The 19,087-nt window shown below is 35.2% G+C and overlaps 2 protein-coding genes across 5 annotated transcripts; one reads left to right on the forward strand and one right to left on the reverse strand.

Annotated features, from left to right (window-relative positions):
• The first annotated feature begins 2,885 nt into the window (after positions 1-2,885).
• LOC107759762 (uncharacterized) lies at positions 2,886-6,014 on the forward strand. The gene is made up of 2 exons (XM_016577774.2): positions 2,886-3,059; positions 3,846-6,014. Exon 2 carries the CDS (start codon positions 3,856-3,858, stop codon positions 5,575-5,577), a length of 1,722 nt encoding a protein of 573 aa, XP_016433260.2. The 5' UTR covers positions 2,886-3,059; positions 3,846-3,855; the 3' UTR covers positions 5,578-6,014.
• LOC107759763 (ATP-dependent RNA helicase SUV3, mitochondrial) lies at positions 5,948-18,328 on the reverse strand. 4 transcript variants are annotated; one of them, XM_016577777.2, is made up of 17 exons: positions 18,010-18,298; positions 17,281-17,416; positions 16,018-16,141; positions 15,661-15,782; positions 15,376-15,566; positions 12,971-13,111; positions 12,145-12,267; positions 11,509-11,586; positions 10,000-10,168; positions 9,214-9,326; positions 8,946-9,026; positions 8,607-8,672; positions 8,394-8,458; positions 8,073-8,118; positions 7,870-7,986; positions 6,403-6,494; positions 5,948-6,323 (listed from the first exon to the last, which is right to left on the reverse strand). In XM_016577777.2, the coding sequence occupies exons 3-17, from the start codon at positions 16,107-16,109 to the stop codon at positions 6,203-6,205; spliced, it is 1,617 nt and encodes a 538-aa protein (XP_016433263.1). In that variant the 5' UTR covers positions 16,110-16,141; positions 17,281-17,416; positions 18,010-18,298; the 3' UTR covers positions 5,948-6,202. The 4 variants fall into 4 exon arrangements, with proteins under 4 accessions (XP_016433263.1, XP_016433261.1, XP_075085668.1 ...); XM_016577775.2 differs by lacking the exon at positions 17,281-17,416 and having other exon boundaries at positions 18,010-18,328; XM_075229567.1 differs by lacking the exons at positions 17,281-17,416; positions 18,010-18,298 and adding an exon at positions 17,802-17,940.
• Positions 18,329-19,087: the final 759 nt, after the last annotated feature.

Raw genomic sequence — 19,087 nt, forward strand, 5'->3', positions numbered from 1 at the left:
TGATATCAATGTGCAACAGATCCGTTTAAGTGATAATATGGCTAATTTGTTCACCAAATCTCTACCGACGTCAACCTTCAAGAAACTAGTGTACAAGATTAGGATGCGAAGGCTCAAGGATGTGAATTGATGCTCTCATCAGGGGAAGTTAATACGCGTTGTACTCTTTTTTCCTTACAAGGTTTTGTCCCACTGGGTTTTCTTTGCAAGGTTTTTAACGAGGCAACCAAAAGACGGATTTCTAAATATGTGTACTCTTTTTCCTTCACTAGGATTTTTTTTCCCATAGGATTTTTTCCTAATAAGGTTTTAACGAGGCACATTATCTATGGACATCCAAGGGGGAGTGTTATAAGAAAAATCAAATTATGGTGGATGTCTACTCTTCCTCCATGATTTTTTCAAATGCTTAATAACATATTCAATGACATATTTCTATGCTTAATGACATATTCAATGACATATTTTTCTTCACTTTTCATGCATATATAAAGGCCTTGTAATAGATAAGAAAATACATACAATTGAAGAAGAAAATCTCTTCCTTCTCTCTATCTCCATTTCTTGTTCATGTTTTACTAAATTGCTTTTATTTCATAACAACATGTCTTGTTCATGTTTTACTAAGTTGCTTTTATTTTATAACAAAAATGAGTCTATAGCGTATTTGGCAAAGCTTCTCAAGAGGCCAAAACTGCTTATGTTTTTTTTCAAAAGTATTTTTTTTCCTAACTTTGAATTGTTTGGCCAAGTTTTTTTGAGAAAAAAATACTTTTGGGAAAAAGCAGAAGCAGTTTGTGAGAAGTAGAAAAAAAGTAGTTTCTTCCCAAAAGAAGAAGCAGTTTTAACTTTTCTTCTTACCAAAAATACCCTTAATAAAATATAGTATATATCAAAATAACCGTTAAACCTAATACTTAGGATATTAATGTATAAATAATTCTTATTATTTTTAGGATAACTTTCTAATATATAGTGACTTTAGGGTGAATGCTTTTATAGTTGTTGAATGATTTTTAATATATTTAACTTATATTAAAAGAATTAAGTACTTTTAAATTTTATTTTCATATTTTACTCAAAATAAAATAAAAAAATTAATTATTGCCTGTAATAACAAATTTTTAAGATTATTTATTTACTTATAATATTAACTATTAAGTAAATTTATTCATGTCCTTATTTGTAATTTGATACTTAAAAGCACTTTCTCAAAAGTTTGGCCAAACATAAATTATTACTCAAAATTACTTTTCAGAGTGATTAGTCAAACACAAACTACTTTTCTTCAAAAGTACTTCTGAAAAAAAAATACTTTTTAAAATAAGTTGATTTCTCCAACTTGGCCAAACAGGCTATTAAGTTTTAAAAGTAATAATGAAAATTGTTTAAATTAATATTAGAAGGTTGGACATTAAACTTGGAGTAAATATGGACTAATTTGGATACATGCCTATTTGAAGAAAAAAAGTATCGGTGAAATGTTATGTCTGAGCAAATTTTTGCGGGATTTGTTGTAATATATTGAAGTGCGTAGATTTTTTTTTTATGAGCCAAGCATGTGAAATTTTTTTTTGATATTAGGTGGCGGTTAGACTCGAATCTAGGATCTCTGTTTGCTTTGATATCATGTTGAAGATTGTAACCATCTCATTTAATAGTTTAAAACACACTTTTATTTACTTAATTATGTCTCCAACAGGTAACTTTTTGGGTGCAAAATTATTTTTGCTAAACTTTTACGAACAGGTCAAAACTTAAACGGTAAGATCCTAGCACTGACTAGTTATTTTTTATTTTTGTAATTAAAAAATAACCATTGTTAGGATAAGTTAACGGGAATATATATTTTACGCGAAGGTCCAAATATACCCTTCTACTTTCGAAAATGATCTAAGAATACCCCCTCCTTATACTATTGGGTTATCTATACCCCTACAGTCATATTTTGGGTTCAAACATACCCCTCATTTAAACGGAGGGACACGTGTCATAGTCCTGTTGGCCAATTCTAAATATCTCCTAATTAATTAAAAAGACCCATTACCCATACCCGAAAATTAATTTTCTAAAGCAATTTTTTTTGTAAAAACTAGAAAAAACTAAAATTGTTTTTACTAAAAACTGGAAAAAAAACGAAAATATTGTTTTTTCTAGTTTTTACAAAAAAACAGCTTTAAAAAAAATAAAAAGCAATTTTCTAAAACAATTAAAAACTGAAAAAAACTAAAATCTTTTTACCTAAAAACTGAAAAAAAGAAAATATTTATTTTTTCAGTTTTATAAAAAAGCATTGCTTTAGAAAATTATTTTTCAGTTTTTTTTTTAATTTTTACAAAACAAATTACTTTAAAAATTATTTTTCAGTTTTTTTAAAGCAATATTTTTCTAAAAAAATATTTCCGATTTTTTCAATTTTTAGTAAAAAAACATTCAATTTTTTCCAGTTTTTACAAAAAATATTGCTTTAGAAAATTGCTTTTCAGTTGTTTTTCAGTTTTTACAAAAACATTATTTTAGAAAATATTTTTCAGTTTTTTTTAAAGCAGTGTTTTTGAAAAAACTGGAAAAAAAATATTTTTATTTTTTTTAATTTTTAGTAAAATAAAATTTAGTTTTTTCCAGTTTTTACAAAAAAAAAAATTGCTTTAGAAAATTGATTTTCGGGTATGGGTAATGAGTCTTTTTAATTAATTAGGAGATGTTTAGAATTGACCAACAAGACGATGACATGTGTTCCTCCGTTTAAATAAGGGTTATATTTGAACCCAAAGTATGACCGTAGGGGTATACATAACCCAATAGTATAACGAGTGGTATTTTTAGACCATTTTCGAAAGTATAGAGGTATATTTGGCCCTTTGTTAAAATTCCAAGAGCAGTGGCTCTTTTGTGAAATTTTTCTCGCTAAAATCCCAAGCCCAAAGCTCTTCTGACGGCAAAGCATGAACAACAAACAAAACATACCCAAATCCAAACCCGTTTTCCGCCTGAAAGTCACTGAAGCCGCCAACTTCTTCTCTCTTTCTGCAGCAAACTCCTCAGTTGTAAATCAAATTGTATGTTTTTCACATACTTTCCCTTGTTTCTGTCTATCATTTTTTGCTGATTTTAACTGGTAAATTATGAATTATAGTGGAAATGGACTATAATAACTACTAAGTATGTGTTTATGCCTGTATCTTTAGTGGAAGCATTCTTTACTGAAATCAGTGAACTGGGTATGCTGAAAGTTAGAGTCTTGATACTATTATTGTTCTCTTTTTTGGTGATTAAAAGCCAAACTTGAACTTGTTTTGCTGGGTTGCTCTAATGAATTATACTTGGTAGTGCATAAAATTGAATTAGCTATTTGGGAGCAACTTAGGGTTGTTTGGTAGACTGATTAGTTGTTATGCGGTGAATAATTCAGGGATTTTTATGCCGCGAATAATAATGATATAGGAATTGGTTAGAAGAGTGTTTTACTAATTATTATACGTGTACAAATTTTAATTAAAATAAAAATCTTCCAACTAAATATTACTACTATTATGGTTTTTATTTTCACTATAGAGGAATTTTTGTAGGAGTATCTATTAAGTAAAACTAATACAAGATGTCTTAAGGGTATTGTTAATTAATGTATTGTTATTTCACATTCAATCCCAGAAAAATAAGTACTAGTATATAGATTTCTGCTGTATAACTTTTTGTGGAACAAAATTAGTAACCAACGGCTACAAAAGTGCTCAGAGTTTTATGCGATACTATTAGGTTTCTTTATGTGGGAAGCCAAATGAGCTTTCATTGGGTATCTTAAAGATGCTTCAGTGCTGATACTTCCTTTATCATTTCATTGCCAGGTAAGTTGAAATGATATCAAACTTGAAGCATTTCCCCTACTTCTGGTGTTTGAGAGCTCGAAGGCGTCTGAATGTGCGGAGAAGTTCTGTTTACTATGTTTCTGATGATTTGTTGTGCAATAGATATTGTACTGTGACAGAGACAGTTAATACTGATCAGCAGCCAAAGGTGACCGAGTCACCAGAACTTCCAGATTGGGTTAAAATTGTAAAGAAAGAGGAAACAGTGGTTGACTTTGGAGATGATGACTTCTTACTTCCCTCATTCTCAGAATGGGTAAAAAATGAGAAGCTTCGTGCAAAGGAAGTTGATGTGAGAGGTTTGGCAAGCGATATTGCAGACAGCGATGTTGATAAGATTAGCAAATTATTGAGGTTTCATTTCAAATCACCTGATGCTGTTGTAGATGCATTGAATAACTGCACATTTGATGTTTCAGAGTGTTTGGTTGAGCAAATTTTGAAGAGGTTCAGTTGTGAGTGGATACCTTCTTACGGGTTCTTTAAATGGGCAAAAGTGCAAAAGGGTGTCACACTTTCCTCTGATTTGTATAATCTAATGGTTGACAACTTGGGAAAATCAAAGAAGTTTGATCTTTTGAGGGAATTGATGGACGAAATGAGTCACTTGCAAGGGTATGTTTCATTGAATACTATGATTAAAATCATGAGAAGGCTTGCCAAGGCTGGTAAATATGAGGATGCAATAGAGGCATTTACAAGAATGCAGAAATTTGGCGTTCATAAGGATACAAATGGTATGAATGCATTAATCGATGCATTGGTGAAGGGAGGAAGTGTGGAGCATGCTCATAAAGTTTACCTAGATTTGAAGGATCATATAGCTCCAACGGTCCAAACATATAATATCTTAGTGCATGGTTGGTGCAAAGCTAGAAACATTGACAAAGCAAATGAAACTGTTAAAGATATGGAGGAGCGTGGTTTTAGCCCTGATGTGGTTACATATACTTGCTTCATTGAAGCCTATTGTCGTGAAAAAGACTTTCGCAAAGTTGATGCTATTTTCAAAGAGATGCAAATGAAGGGATGCTCACCAACTGTGGTGACGTATACCATAAACATGAAAGCACTAGGGCAGGGAAAGGAAGTGGATAAAGCCTTGGATGTATATGAGAAGATGAAACAAAATGGTTGTGTTCCTGATAATTCGTTTTACAGCAGCTTGATCCACTTGTTAGGAGCAACTGGGAGACTGAAGGATTGTTATGATATATTTGAAGATATGCCAAAGCAAGGAGTTTCACCTGATACGTTCACATATAACACCATGATTACAATTGCTGTAAAGAACTCTAAAGAGGAGGATGCTTTAAAATTTCTCCAGAAAATGGAGGAGAGTCAATGCAAGCCTGATATTTGTACTTACGCGCCATTATTTAAAATGTGCTGCAGAATGAGAAGAATGAAGGTGCTATCCTTTCTATTGAATCACATGTTCAAAAATGACGTGAGCATGGATCTTGGAACATATGCTCTTCTGGTTTGCGGTCTTTGTAGGAATAGGAATCCTGAGCGTGCTTGTGCTGTTTTTGAGCTAGCAGTGCTTCGAGGGTTCCTCCCTACGGATACCATGTATGATAATCTCGTCAAAGAACTTGAGGAAAGGGGTTTGAAGGAAGAAAAGAAACGTATCGAAGAACTGATGTTACAAGCTAAGCAGCAAGAATCAGGCACTTCATCCGAGAGACATTTAAAGATTGAAGAATGAATCTTTTCTTGTTTATAAGGGAAATGTTGTACACTGTTTTTTCGTGATATTAGTTGCAACTATTATGGAGCTAGTTCTATCATTCAGAGGCATATTTTAAAGCCCCATAACATTACATTCAGTGAAGTGAAGTGAAGTCAGATTTGGTCGATAATGCCATGGTTTCTGTAAAGTCACCTTACTAATTAGCTGGTCCTAAATTTATGAGAACTTTCCTTTTCCATTGTAGAGTTATTACATATCAGGCCTCATAATTGGATTAAGGATTCTTTTCTTGTTTTAGGACATAATAACCAAGCAGTTTCTCCTATATTTGCTCTTCATAATTTCATATCATTAAGGTGTTAAGATTCCTTTGCTTGAAAGAAAATTGGACAAAATGGAAAGACGTATCTTATTGTATTCAAATGAAAAGAAATAGAGAGTACTGTTGAGTATGTGTTGGAACATATCTTTGAGCATAATGTACAGTTAACACATCCAATTTGCTGGACCTAAAAAGGAGAAGTACAACAATCACTACCAATGCATTCACGGGAAACCAGCCAAACTTCTTGACCAGAATCATTGTTAAACATGGGACAAGTGTTTTTGATTCAGAAGCTTCCATACTTGGAAAGTAACACTAAGAGTTAATATGCTGTCTCGCTTCCCTGGAGAACAGTGAATTCAATCTACTATGTTGAGTTAATCTCTTTGTCCTTGGCCTTTGCCATCCTAGTCTTTCCAAAAACTCCTCTATCAACCTGAAAATGAACGATTATATCAGAGTAAGGACACTATTGAAACAGAAAAAAGGCCTTTTTTTTTAAAAGTTATACTCACATGCTGCAAATAGCCTTCTGTGAGGAAGCCAGCTCTCGATCTGGAAAGCTCTCCTCCAAGCGATAACTCAACCAAACATACAGATCCAAAACCTTCAATTGAATTTCACAAGAAATATATAATCAGTATAATCTATTTGAAATTCTACCAAGTGAAAACCTACATAAATTCATCAACAATAACAAATAAACACATTTAGCAACCATCTTGAAATGAAGTGTATATCAGTTTTCATGTGTATGATATGCTCATTTGTGTTGGTCAAAAATTTCGTCGCCAAGTAACATCAGTCTAAACACATACATCAGAAAACAAGTTTGCACCAAGTTAATGTCTATGTTAAAGCAGTGACAGGAGGCAAGTGATTTTCAAATAAACAAGAAAACTGTTACACCCTCAACTTGTTTTCAAGCGTTATGACTTTATTTGACAAGAGTGGGTTGCTCTAGTGGTGAGCACCCTCCACTTCCAATCAAGAGGTTGTGAGTTCGAGTCACCCCAAGAGCAAGGTGGAGAGTTCTTGGAGGGAGGGAGCCGAGGGTCTATCGGAAACAGCCTCTCTACCACAGGGTAGGGGTAAGGTCTGCGTACATACTACCCTCCCCAGACCCCACTAGTGGGATTATATTGGGTTGTTGTTGTATGACTTTGTTTGCACATTTGATAGCATAGAGCAGGAAATGGTGCATATGAAACCAAAAAACTGGGTCAATCTCCCTCTAACGCAAGTGATAAGGAGCTTGTGGACATGAAATTCTCAAGGAGTCGAGAAATAAAATGAAAATTTAACATACTTCAACAGAATTTACAACAACAACAACAACAACAACAACAACAACCCAGTATAATCCCACTAGTGGGGTTTGGGGAGGGTAGTGTGTACGCAGACCTACACCTACCCTGGGGTAGAGAGGCTGTTTCCAATAGACCCTCGGCTCCCTCCCTCCAAGAACTCCCACCTTGCTCTTGGGGTGACTCGAACTCACAACCTCTTGGTTGGAAGTGGAAGGTTCTCACCACTAGAGCAGCCCACTCTTCAACAGAATTTACATAATCGGAATTTCATAAAAGTTTGTGACTGACAATAACTATGCACAAAAACTGGAAAACTTTCATAGAATAGAAGAAGCCGAGACGGAGTGACAAGAACTTCTACACTACCCTTGCACAATAGGACTGTCTTAACCTCAATACCCAAAACTACTTCAGGTTGGCTACATGAACCCTCTATATCCGTCCACTTTATTGGGGCCCATTTCATACTATTATTGTAAACAATTTGTCTTTCAAAACAAATTAGGGATTCTCTAAACTAGTTGAGTAAAATAAATGCAATTATTATAATCACTAAGGTAATGACTACCAAAATGCTTTCATAAGCATAAAGCATTCAGAAATCAGTCTAAATACTTGAACTGCTTAACAAGTGTGGACAAAGTGTGAAGTAGCAAAATACGACATGCTAACCTTGTGAATTGATTCAAGCTCCTTAAGTGCAGTATGAGATTTTGGCACCTTAAGCGTCCCAGGAGTAAATATTTCACGCAGCCGTACCAGGCCATTTTTAGAATAATTTGTTGCAAACTGATGCATCAAAGCAGAGTGATCATGTAAATTCCTCATCCAAAACAATCATCCTTGAAATGCTATAAGGTGAAAAATCATCTTACTTGAGTGAGGCCTTGAGATGAAATGTCATCATCCATGTCAACTGGACTACATACCAGAAATAAAATGAGTCAATGATACTCTTCTGACATCGGATTATTCTCTATCAGGAGCATATGCAAATAACATATATCCGTTTAAGAATTTCTTGGGGTGTTTATATATACTCATAATTGTTGTTATAATTTCAAAGCTGATACAGTAACTCTGGCTGCATTTGCTTGCATGCCTAAAATGTTCTCTGTTACTATTGTCAAGCTACAGAAAGCTATAAACATGTCATAACTTCCAATTATCTTCTTTGTAAGAGCCAAAGATGTTACCTTATACAGAAGAGATATTTATCGTGCAAACTGAGGGGTAGTGTATCAATAAGAGCAGCAACTTTCTGTTCCAAGGTACAGTACAATCAATAATCAAAAAGAGCAGAAAGATCAGGAATCCAACAAAATGAATAACTGCAAGGACAGAACACAATCTAGAAAAACAGTCTGCTACTAGAAGGAAAGGAAACAAATTGAGCAAGAATACCATACCAACATTTCTTCACAATTAGCAATGAAATAGTGCTCCGATAACTTGGCATTGTCCAGAAAATGCTCCTGCAAAGACAAAGGTAGAATAATTCTGAGCACTCAACTTGCAATCCCGCAGAAAGGCAAAATGGTAATAAACCACTCAGTGTTTAACAGTTTCAGTGGCAAAAGCCATTGTACTAGAACACATCCATTGACATCCATAATTTTCTAGTAATGGCATTTGGAGAAGATAGAAACACAAACGAGGATAGTTTGTTTGGAAGTTATGGTTAGATGAATACTGTAAAACTAGACTATGAGAATATATGTTGGGGAGAATCTGAGTTGGTAACTTACCAGTATCTCATGTAGGCCATGCTTTGGATGTAGACGAGAATACATGTATAAAAGGTCGAAGTTTGGAAAGAGGCCAGCTCGCTGCATTGTAAATTATTGCTCTTCAGTTACCATGATCTAATCTCTTGAATAGATAATCCCACTAAAATTGGAGCATTTTAAAGAATTTATTTTGTCAGGGAAGCTGCCTCCACCATAAAATGACAAGAAAAGCAAGTATGATATTCCAGCATTTAGGGTGGCACTAATTCAGCAGCAAGTAAATTACCTCAAGTACAGGAGATGGAGAATCCAGCGAAGAATGAAGTAGTGGCAGATCATCTGCGTCCAAGCAAGTTACTTCACCAACAGAAAACTTGGATTTGTACCTGCCTGCTCTCCCTACAAGAAAGTGTAATCATCGAAATAGTCATTTCAGAGAACATTGATACTTGAGATACTAAATGCATAAGTGTTGGATGATGCTCAAGAGAGTTCCTGAAAATCATTCTAAGTGTCTATACCGTTTAGATTTGAAACTCACTCTATTCGGATTACATAGTAAAGCAGCTAAAACGGCTATCCAAAAGCCCAAAGTCCAAGACACCAAGGAAGAATTTTTTGAAAACTCTTTCCAAACAGATTTTTCCATCAATAACGAGACGTTACTAATTGAGCAAATCAGAAATTAAGAAAACTTTGATTTGGGTAGTATCTTTTCTCATGGCAATAACATTGTTCTGTTCCTATATATTTACACATTAAAAGGAAGGAGGTTAAGATGTGTCTCATCACAACATTAAGCTTTTATTTAACTTATCTCCTATAATTCAAATGTTAAAAGGAAGGAGGTTAACATGCATCCAATCACAACAATAAGCTTTAGACTTTACGTATAAACAGAGTCACTGCATTGTTAATTAAGCAGAAACACCGTATAGAAAACTACTAAACCATTTCCGACCACCAGCAGTGTAAGTTAGAAGTTAAAGGATGATACTGCATCCCTCCAAAGATGAGTACTCAATCAGATCTGATCCACTATACCAAGTTGTGCTCCAGTAAAATAACATACCTGCTATCTGCTTTATCTCTGGCACAGTTAGATCCCGCATTTCAACACCATCAAATTTCTTTAATGTTGAAAATATAATTCTAGAAATGTTAAGGTTGAGACCCATCCCAATAGCATCACTCGCTACAAGAACATCAGAGTCACTGCTTGCATCATTGAACAATGTTGCCTGCAATCTTACAGAATATATTTACTAACCAATTTGTCAGAGCATGATAATAGACATCAAAACAGATTGCAATTTAGGCAAGTCATCACAGATGGAATGCCATTCAAGCTGTAACATAAACTAGGTCTATCATAGCACACTGAAGGAAAAACATAAAAAATAAAAAACAATTGTAAGAAGAATAAGTATGGCCAGATGACAGGAAGGCCAGAGTAAAAAGTTGATGATTAAAGAGAATCATCTAGGATGATAATGTTGATAAAGTGAGTTATATCCTCAGCCTGAACAAAAACGGATTACAACTAACCAAGAAACAAATGCAGGCAACATTGTTGGCCTAAGTAAGTTTGTTTTGATGATTGACAAAGTAACTCAAGCATGAACCAGGTCCATACACAACGTACATAGATACGGGCAGATTCGAGCACAAGACATGCACGTGAAAGAGATAAGCTTAAGTGGTTATATCTGATATCTCCTGAACGAAAAGGTTGCATAATTGATAAGGAGAAGGATTTCTTACTCGAAGAGAACTCTATCCTAGATAAGGGAGGAGTTAGAAGTTGAAGATAACTACAACTCTTCCACCAAGGAAGAGTAAAGCATTAGACTTCTAGTTATTTCTTATTCTACTAACTCTATATATTGCAGGATGTTCTCATTTTACAGGCACACAAAAACGCTGAAGTTAAACGAGAGTTGAAAGCAAAATAGCAAGGCATTTTGCAAGCAATTCCTGTGTGATTCAAGTGTGCGAACCTGAAGCTACATGAACCAGATAGAAGAACCACTTCCAAGTGTCTGTCTTTTATTCTAGTTCAATTGTAGTAGGGCTTTTGAGTTGTACCTTTCAGCTTTCTCTAGAAGCATTTGTACTAGGTACTCTGAGTGTAGTGTTCAAGTTAGAGTTAACTTGAAATTGTCGCAACAGTTTGAGGCTGGCTGCCACAAAGGGTTAGAGGTAATCCTTAGGTTTACAAAGAGTTTTGTAAATGCTGTTTTTGGCTCGGTAATTTAGTAAAGTGTTGGGAAAAATCCTACTGAGTTGTAGGTCGTGGTTTTTTCACCTTTTGAGCCAGGTATTTTCCACGTAAAAATACTTGTGTTTTTTACATTCTGCATTTATTATTCCGCAACAGTAATATAAGGAACACATAGAAGAACCAGGTCTTTCTATAATCTGTGCACGCGAAAAATTGGACACCACACAAATCACCCCCCTCTTGTGTGTTATTGAAGTATAAAACATCAAACAACAATTGTAGGAATACTCAGCAGATGACTGGACACGAACCAATCTTAACTCCAATGCAGACAAAAAGAAAGGATCAGAATTAAACCTGTCTAGTTCGAGTCTCTGGCGGCAATGAACCATAAACAACAGAGCAAAGATGCTTTCCCCCCGTTTCAATTAGTTTCTGTTAACATCAAGAGCAATAGTATGAATCAGGATAAACAGAAATTTAAAATCTAAATATCAGTTATATATCCTTTGAGCATAACAGGATAAGAAGTTCAATGGCTATTACAAAATCTAAACTTTGATCAGCGGGATTATCCAACGCAGAACTAGATTTTAACTCATAGCAGAACTTCATCAACTGAATGCTAGTTGATTTCAACTTGCTCCTATCAGGGCATACATTCTACATACCAATTCACTGCATGCCCCACCCAGTTGTGCTGTGATTATGACTTGCCAAGCCAGTTACTCCAGTAATTTAAATTCACTTGATCCCAACTTCTCCTAACAGTTTAATCCTGCTATCTACCAAGTTGCAAAAAAGTAGCAACAGATTACAACTAATGTCACCTGATTTCAACTACTTCTATCAGTATATACATGGTATACAAGAAGTTACCCCCTAAAGGTAATTTCCTCTAATTTGCGTCACTCTTTCTTTCTTTCTTTCTTTCTTTCTGTCCTACTGCACCAGGGTGTGGCTGTGACATTAGTGTGTAAAGTTGTTCCTCACCTTCATCCTGTATATCTCCGTACGCGAGAAGGTGACTACGCAGTCACCAGTCCTTATATTGGAGAAAGATCCTAAAGGAACCTTTAATGGGACAAGAGGTGAGAGCCTCTCATAGTATTGAACCTGGCAGCAAAGGGAAGCAAGAAAGTCACATTATTTATAGAAGGCACAAAAAAGAAATAAACAAAAAGTTACTAGCATAAATAAACTTTGAAGCAATTACAAAGCAGCTTGAAGTAGCATAATTATTTTTTATGACAAACTTGGAGTATCATAAAAATTGATAGGAGTGTTTGTTGGGTCTTGTGGGGAGAAAGCTTGGTGTTTTTAAGGGATGGTAACATATTTGTATATTAATAAATAAACTACACAAAAACTGTGTATTCACCCTATTTACAGTGCGAGTACAGGAAGAATTCCTAGTTCTTTGTCTTTCCTTTGGCACCGAACTAAGTAAGCTACGTCTCATGCAAACAAGCCCAAGCCCATTAAACTTAGGCACTAGACGTACACATCAAGTTCAATGAGTATCATATAAGACTATGGAATAAAAGGGGAAATTCGTCAGAAATACGTCCTCAGCCTCAACTATGTTGTTCAAGATATGTTAGTCACCTAACTGGCCATATAAATGAGTATCTTCTTTAAAATAGTTAAGGGTTATCCAGCTTTCCTTATCCCTTAGCAGAGTTTGAAGATGGTGTCTTCAATCACAGTCTAAAATGAACCAAGGATAACAGATAATTCTAGACAAAAGAATTGAAATGGCCAGATTGCACATTAGTAATTTTTTCAAATTAAACATCAGAGAAGAAAAGCTCAGTACCTTGATGGTGTCTCCAGTCACTTTGAGGATTTCCTGAACAAGAGGAACAGCTGCTGCATCTCCACACAGATGCAACTCATTAGCAGCTAATCCCAATAATGCACGTGTAAACGAAAAGCCCCTTGACCTACACCCTATCATCTGAAAAAAGAATATGTCATACACAGTAAAATATCCAAGGACAGAAGAAAAGAGTAACAAAGAGAACTGGATCACTAGGTAATAGCAACGGAAACACATTTGGTTCAGAAAATGCGACGAGGCTTAAAGAAAAGACTGATACCAAAGAGTGACTCTCTCTCTTTTCCCCACTCCCCCCACCCCCCCCAAAAAAAAAAAAAAAAAAATCTCTGTATGATTTTGATTACAAGATTGAAGGCCAATATTACCCCAATTTGCTTGGCATTGAGGCAAAGTAGTTGTTATAGTTGTTGTATTGAAGGCCAATATTAAGTCAAAGTTTATTGTTTTCCAGTGCAACAAAATTTGAACTTTCTGAAGAAACTAGAAAGGCTACATAGTGTAATGGAAATCTAGGTAAGGAGAGTCTCTTCCTGATTTCACTTCTATGATGTTTTATCTCTCATTGAGAAAATTAAATTGAGTTAAACTTGCCGTTGCAGATGAACTATTAGAAGAAGACACTATGATCTAATAGGATAAGGAGGTAAGCATGCTTTTCAAAGCTTTACTATTTGAAAGCTTCTGCCCTTGTCAAAACCACTCAAGGTGCATTCATGTAGTGCTTCCAGGTGACTCAATTAGCCCACTTCGGTAATAGAAATTTTGTTGCCTTAGTATTTTGGGGAAGAATGTACCAGTTACTAAGGCGTGTCGGGAAATGCATCCCGCTACAGCATATGATGTACCCTCTTTGTCTCTCTATTATCAGAACGGATATCACCCACAGGTTCTCTGTCAATGTTCATCTTTCCTTACCGAAAAAAAAAAAAGAAAACCCCAAAAGAAGCTCAAAAAGGAGGAGTTCAACTGGAACAGCCAGGAAAGTGTATTAGCTTCCCTTCAAAATGATTTATACAGAGGTAACCAATCCCAAAAGCAACCTGTCAGGATGCTACTAGAAAGGAAGCTTCCTTCACACTCTAAGGTGCCAACTCCGCCCAAACACGTTCTTTAACCTTCAGAGCTGTTACCAGATTCAAAAGTGCCAAGTCAACGGTAAACTAGTTGATATGATCCTGGATAGTCCGGGCAAAATGGAGAATATTGAGAATGACCCCAAATTATCTAGTGGACCGTTGACCCGCTCCAAGTCCAAGAACGTCCAAGGGATGCACGCAAAGGAGCTGCATGAACTTCAACAATTGACTAGAAGATGTTTGGAGAGTTACTTGGAGGATTCATGCAAAGAATACCATGTTTGGAGTCTTGAGAATTGAAGAATCAACAAGTCAAACTGTGTGACATGGTTTCACCAACCGTTGGCTATGGTTCAAGAGGGGCCTGAAGAACCGAAGAAAATAAGGTTCTGGAATTCGTCACGGTTCAGTTGTGTGTTACGGTTGCGGCTACGGTTTGGCCTGGCGAGATTTTTTGAGAAATTAACTTTGAAACTTTTCCTATTTTACCCATTGGGTATTTATAACAGTCTACGGTTATTTTATTGGGAACTTAGCTATGTTGCGCGGACTCTCCAAAATGATGTCGCACCCGTGTCGGATCCTCCAAAAATACACTATTTTTGGAGGATCCGACACACACCCAGCAACATTTTCGGAGAGTTCGAGCAACATAGGAACTTAGCATATTTTTGACATAAGAAAACTCTTGAGAGAGATTTGGAACCTCTTGGTTTGAGTTCGACTTTGGATTACCTGTTTTCAAGACTTGGGTTCTTGAGAGTAATCTTCTTCTCTTTTCTTTATATCTAGGGTTCTAATTTGTTGTTCTTGGGAGGCGATCGGATAGTTTTTCGATTGTTGCTTGAGACGTTCACTTAGGGTTCTAGATTTTCTTCTAAATTTCCTTATTCAGACTACTTTTGATTATCTTAATCAAACCTATCATTTGTTTTGCTTTAATTATTGTTATTTTCATATTCCGCTGCTTTGTTTATCTCGGATCGTATCACTAGTTGCAAGTGGCAACAGCTAATCCCTAAAAAGCTACACTCTAGTCATTGAGGTCAGCCTGAAAATAGATCCAGCTAGACCAAGCAGCTAGAAAAATCAGCAACAGGTTGGCACCATGAATCTATAAGACGATTATTAGAAGAAGGCAGATTAGTTTCTCAAAGTGAAAGGCCACATCTCAGTCTATGAGATGACTTGGCTTTGAGAGACATGAGTATATGTGGGAGATGGTTCGCTTACTCATATTTTTATAGTGTAAACACACATACACATAAAACACAAAAATGATGACGTTATAAGTTAAAGGCACACCTGAATTTCATCAATAATCGCACAGTCGTAGTCAGATGCAACATCAGCCATCTCTACTGTAACAGCCTTATGTCTTGCACCATCAACTTCCTCCCTCTCTTGTCCAGTAATAAGGTCACAAGGAACTTTTGACTTGTTCAACCTTTTAGCAACCTCCCATGCTAATAACCTCAAAGGCCCACAGTAAACACCTGAATATCAGATTCCACTATTAAGGTAATTCCATTAATTGGAAACAGACTAGTTAAACTCAGAACGTTTCAAGGTATTGGTATTACAGTTTACCAGAAGAACTCGACTCGAGCTGTTTTAGGGCATAATATGTTTTGCCGCTATTTGTTGGGCCCACATGTAAAAAGACATTCCTGCTTTTCTTTCGAGCATGTGGGTACCATGTATGCGGATGGCTGAAATTAGAAATGGATCACAGAGATCAAAATGGACTTCCACAAAAATCACAGTACAACAGTAGATGATCTAGTTCTCCTTTTTTATCAGGTAATACAACTTGTATTAATATGCATCCAGTGGATGAAGAATAGGTATAAACAAAAAGGTTACTATATAAAATTCAAGGAACCAACAAACACAATAGATGATCTCCTTTCATGCAGTAAATAAGAAATGAGATACAATTCTTACGTAAGGTCTGTAAAATCGACTTTTCTAGCAGCAGTGGAACTGCTGAATTGCCTTAAGCGATTACAAATAGCAAAAGAAGCTTCTGTTTCCATATTCCATGGGAGCCAATACAACTCCCAGCCACCTGTCCAACAAGAAAGAGCTAGAATCGTTAATAATTGGTTGGTTGCAATAGTAATGCAAGTCCTCCAACTAAAACTTCACAGTTTTAGAAATGACCAAATAGAAAATGTCTACAACTTCCCATGTTGGTTGGCTTAACTGTTTCGGAAAATATTTTCCTTATGAACCCATTTTCTTCCAATTTCAAGAAAATGACTTCCCTGCCAAGAGGTGGGAAAACATAGTCCGAAACTCTCCAATTGGTGGTTTCATCTCTCCCCACCCACCCCCCACCCCCATCCCCAATCCACCACGCAACCCTGCCCCCTGCCGCTTCCCACCGACCCAACACCCCTCCCACGCCACATCCGACTGCCAACCTCGACCCCCACCCACCCCATCCCCCATTGTGTTTGCATAAATAAATATAAATGTTCTTGGGACAATATATTCTGCTTACTTACCAAACACCAGAAAACCCACTTATTTTCAGGGAAAACATTTTCTAGAAAAACATTTCCCCTTCAAACCAAACACATCCTTATTATAATCTGCAAGTAGAATCAGTAAAGCACAGAGACATATACTTGGCACGCCGTCAATCTATGTCTGCACACATAGCTACAGCACAAAAAGAGCAAGAACTATCCAAAGGCCCTACATAGACTGAGCACAAATCATTCAGATTGTCATCTCAATATAAATAGAAAATTGATATGAGCAATCGTCTTATCTCAAGTAATCATACTAGTTCTCCACAAGACAGCATGAACAGTTTAATAACATACAGACAGAAGGAGGTCAAGGAACTAAGAAGGTCTTGACGTCTCAATCAACGTCAGTAATAGAAACCACCCTCCCCCTTACCATGTTACGATGAACTTCACATTTCTTGAGATGTAACATTGACATCGCATGTGCTGATTCATGAGTAAGATCTGGATTCTGGATAGGCTACTAGTAGACAGTATCACCTCTTGCATCAAATTATGAAAGACAAATAAGTATTAACACCAGATCGGGGAAAACTAATCTTTATATTTTTCTGTTGACGACTTGCTAGAGAAACCAAAAACCAAAGGTGCGAATATGATATAAATAACAAGATTTTCTGCTCAAAGATGATATAAATAACAATGAGTTTTTCTGCTCAGAACAAACCAACTCTTCGTCGGTAGATGTCAATTCGCTTGTGCTTATGTCCAATACAAAAAGCCACGATTACTGTACTTCAATACGAAACAAGTTGGCGTCGACTATATGAATCGTTTCCGCTTAATTTGCGCCTGTTTCTCTTCTGAACAATATAAACAACTTAATCTCAATCTTAATCATAAATAAAATACAAAATTCTCATTTCCTACAAGGAGTTCAAGATTGCCTCATTCGACTCGATGAAAGTCAAAGTGCAAATACCATAGCTTTCTCAACCAACATTCCTTCAATACAGTAAATGAACTTTAAAATCCAAAAATATCCCACATTTAGCTATCAATTGAAACATTATTAAAACCATTATATATCTGCATACAGATTAGCAGTTGCTCTATTATATATTTTGACAATTCAGATATGATTCAAAATCAAAGTTTAAGCAAATAAATTCACTATCATTCTATAAAATACTGAAACAAAAAATAAAAATAAAAGTTTTATTTAAGAAATAGAAATCCAATTTTTACCTCCAGATTTTTCATTCTCCACTAGTCTATGCAATTATCAATCATTTTCTTCCCAACAAAGAAAAAGAAACTAACTTTCAAGAATTTAAAAAGGATCACTATTTTGCTTCTCTGTCTTATCTTTTGAGAAAACTATAAGAACTATTGAGAACTACATCGAATAAAGGAAAGGGTAATATTAGATATAAAGTAAAGTTGAAAAATTTACCATGTGATATAAGACTCTTACGCGGAATGCTCACCAGTGATAGTCTCCGGCGGAACAGCAAAGCTACCATTTTTTTTCCTTTTTTTCTTTTAATTTATACAAAAGAATAAGGAAAGTATATACACAGTTTTTTTTTTTCTTGGGAATATTGCTAGAGATGGGTGTTTTCAATTCTTATTTGAAATTGAGAAGAAGAAGAAATCATGGGAGGAGAAAGGTGCTGAGAAAATTGTTGCGTCTACTCCGACCGCTGCCTTCGGGTCTCAACTGTTAATTCTTTTAATTTTCCGAAAAACTAATTATTTTGACAAAAAACAAATCATTTTCTCTATAGTTGCTAAAAGTAAAAATAAGGAAAACATTTTATGCAAAGTGATGTTTGATTGGCGTAAAATTTAAGAAAGAAAGAAAATTTTAAAATTGTGGTCTAAATTAAATATTTATGTGTTTATAAATCATTAAAATAAGAAGTTTAAAGTTAAATTATTTTAAAATATAAAAATATGTTATTCTTTTTTGGACATATTAGAAAATATAGTGTTAGATAAATTTATTTTTTCGGTAATAATCTATAAAATATTACCATACAAAGCAAAAATTTGAATAAATCTAAAGAGCACTTTATTCTTTGATAATATTTTTTTTGGGTCAACGGATGAAACTATATTATACTCCCTCTGTTTCAATTTATTTGAACTTATTTTCTTTTTAGTTCGTGCCAAAAAGAATGACTCATTTCCTTATTTGGAAACAATTTAACTTTATGCAATGATTTATAGCCACACAAAATATATGTGCCTCATTTTACACCACAAATTCAAAAGTTTTTCTCTTTTCTTAAACTTTGTACTCAGTCAAATGGATTCACATAAATTAAAACGGAGGGAGTATTAAAGATGAGTTAGAGTACAAGGGCCATGGGGCCTAGATGGCCTTGGGTTACAAAAAAAAGTAATCCCTTCATTTTAAATTAGATAAAATATTTTCCTTTTTAGTGTGTTCCAAAATAAATGACATATTTTTAAATTTGGAAATAACTCAACTTTAAACTCTTCATTTTACCCTTAATGATAAGTTT

This window comes from Nicotiana tabacum, chromosome 14, assembly GCF_000715075.1.
Source record: "Nicotiana tabacum cultivar K326 chromosome 14, ASM71507v2, whole genome shotgun sequence".
NCBI lineage: Eukaryota > Viridiplantae > Streptophyta > Magnoliopsida > Solanales > Solanaceae > Nicotiana > Nicotiana tabacum.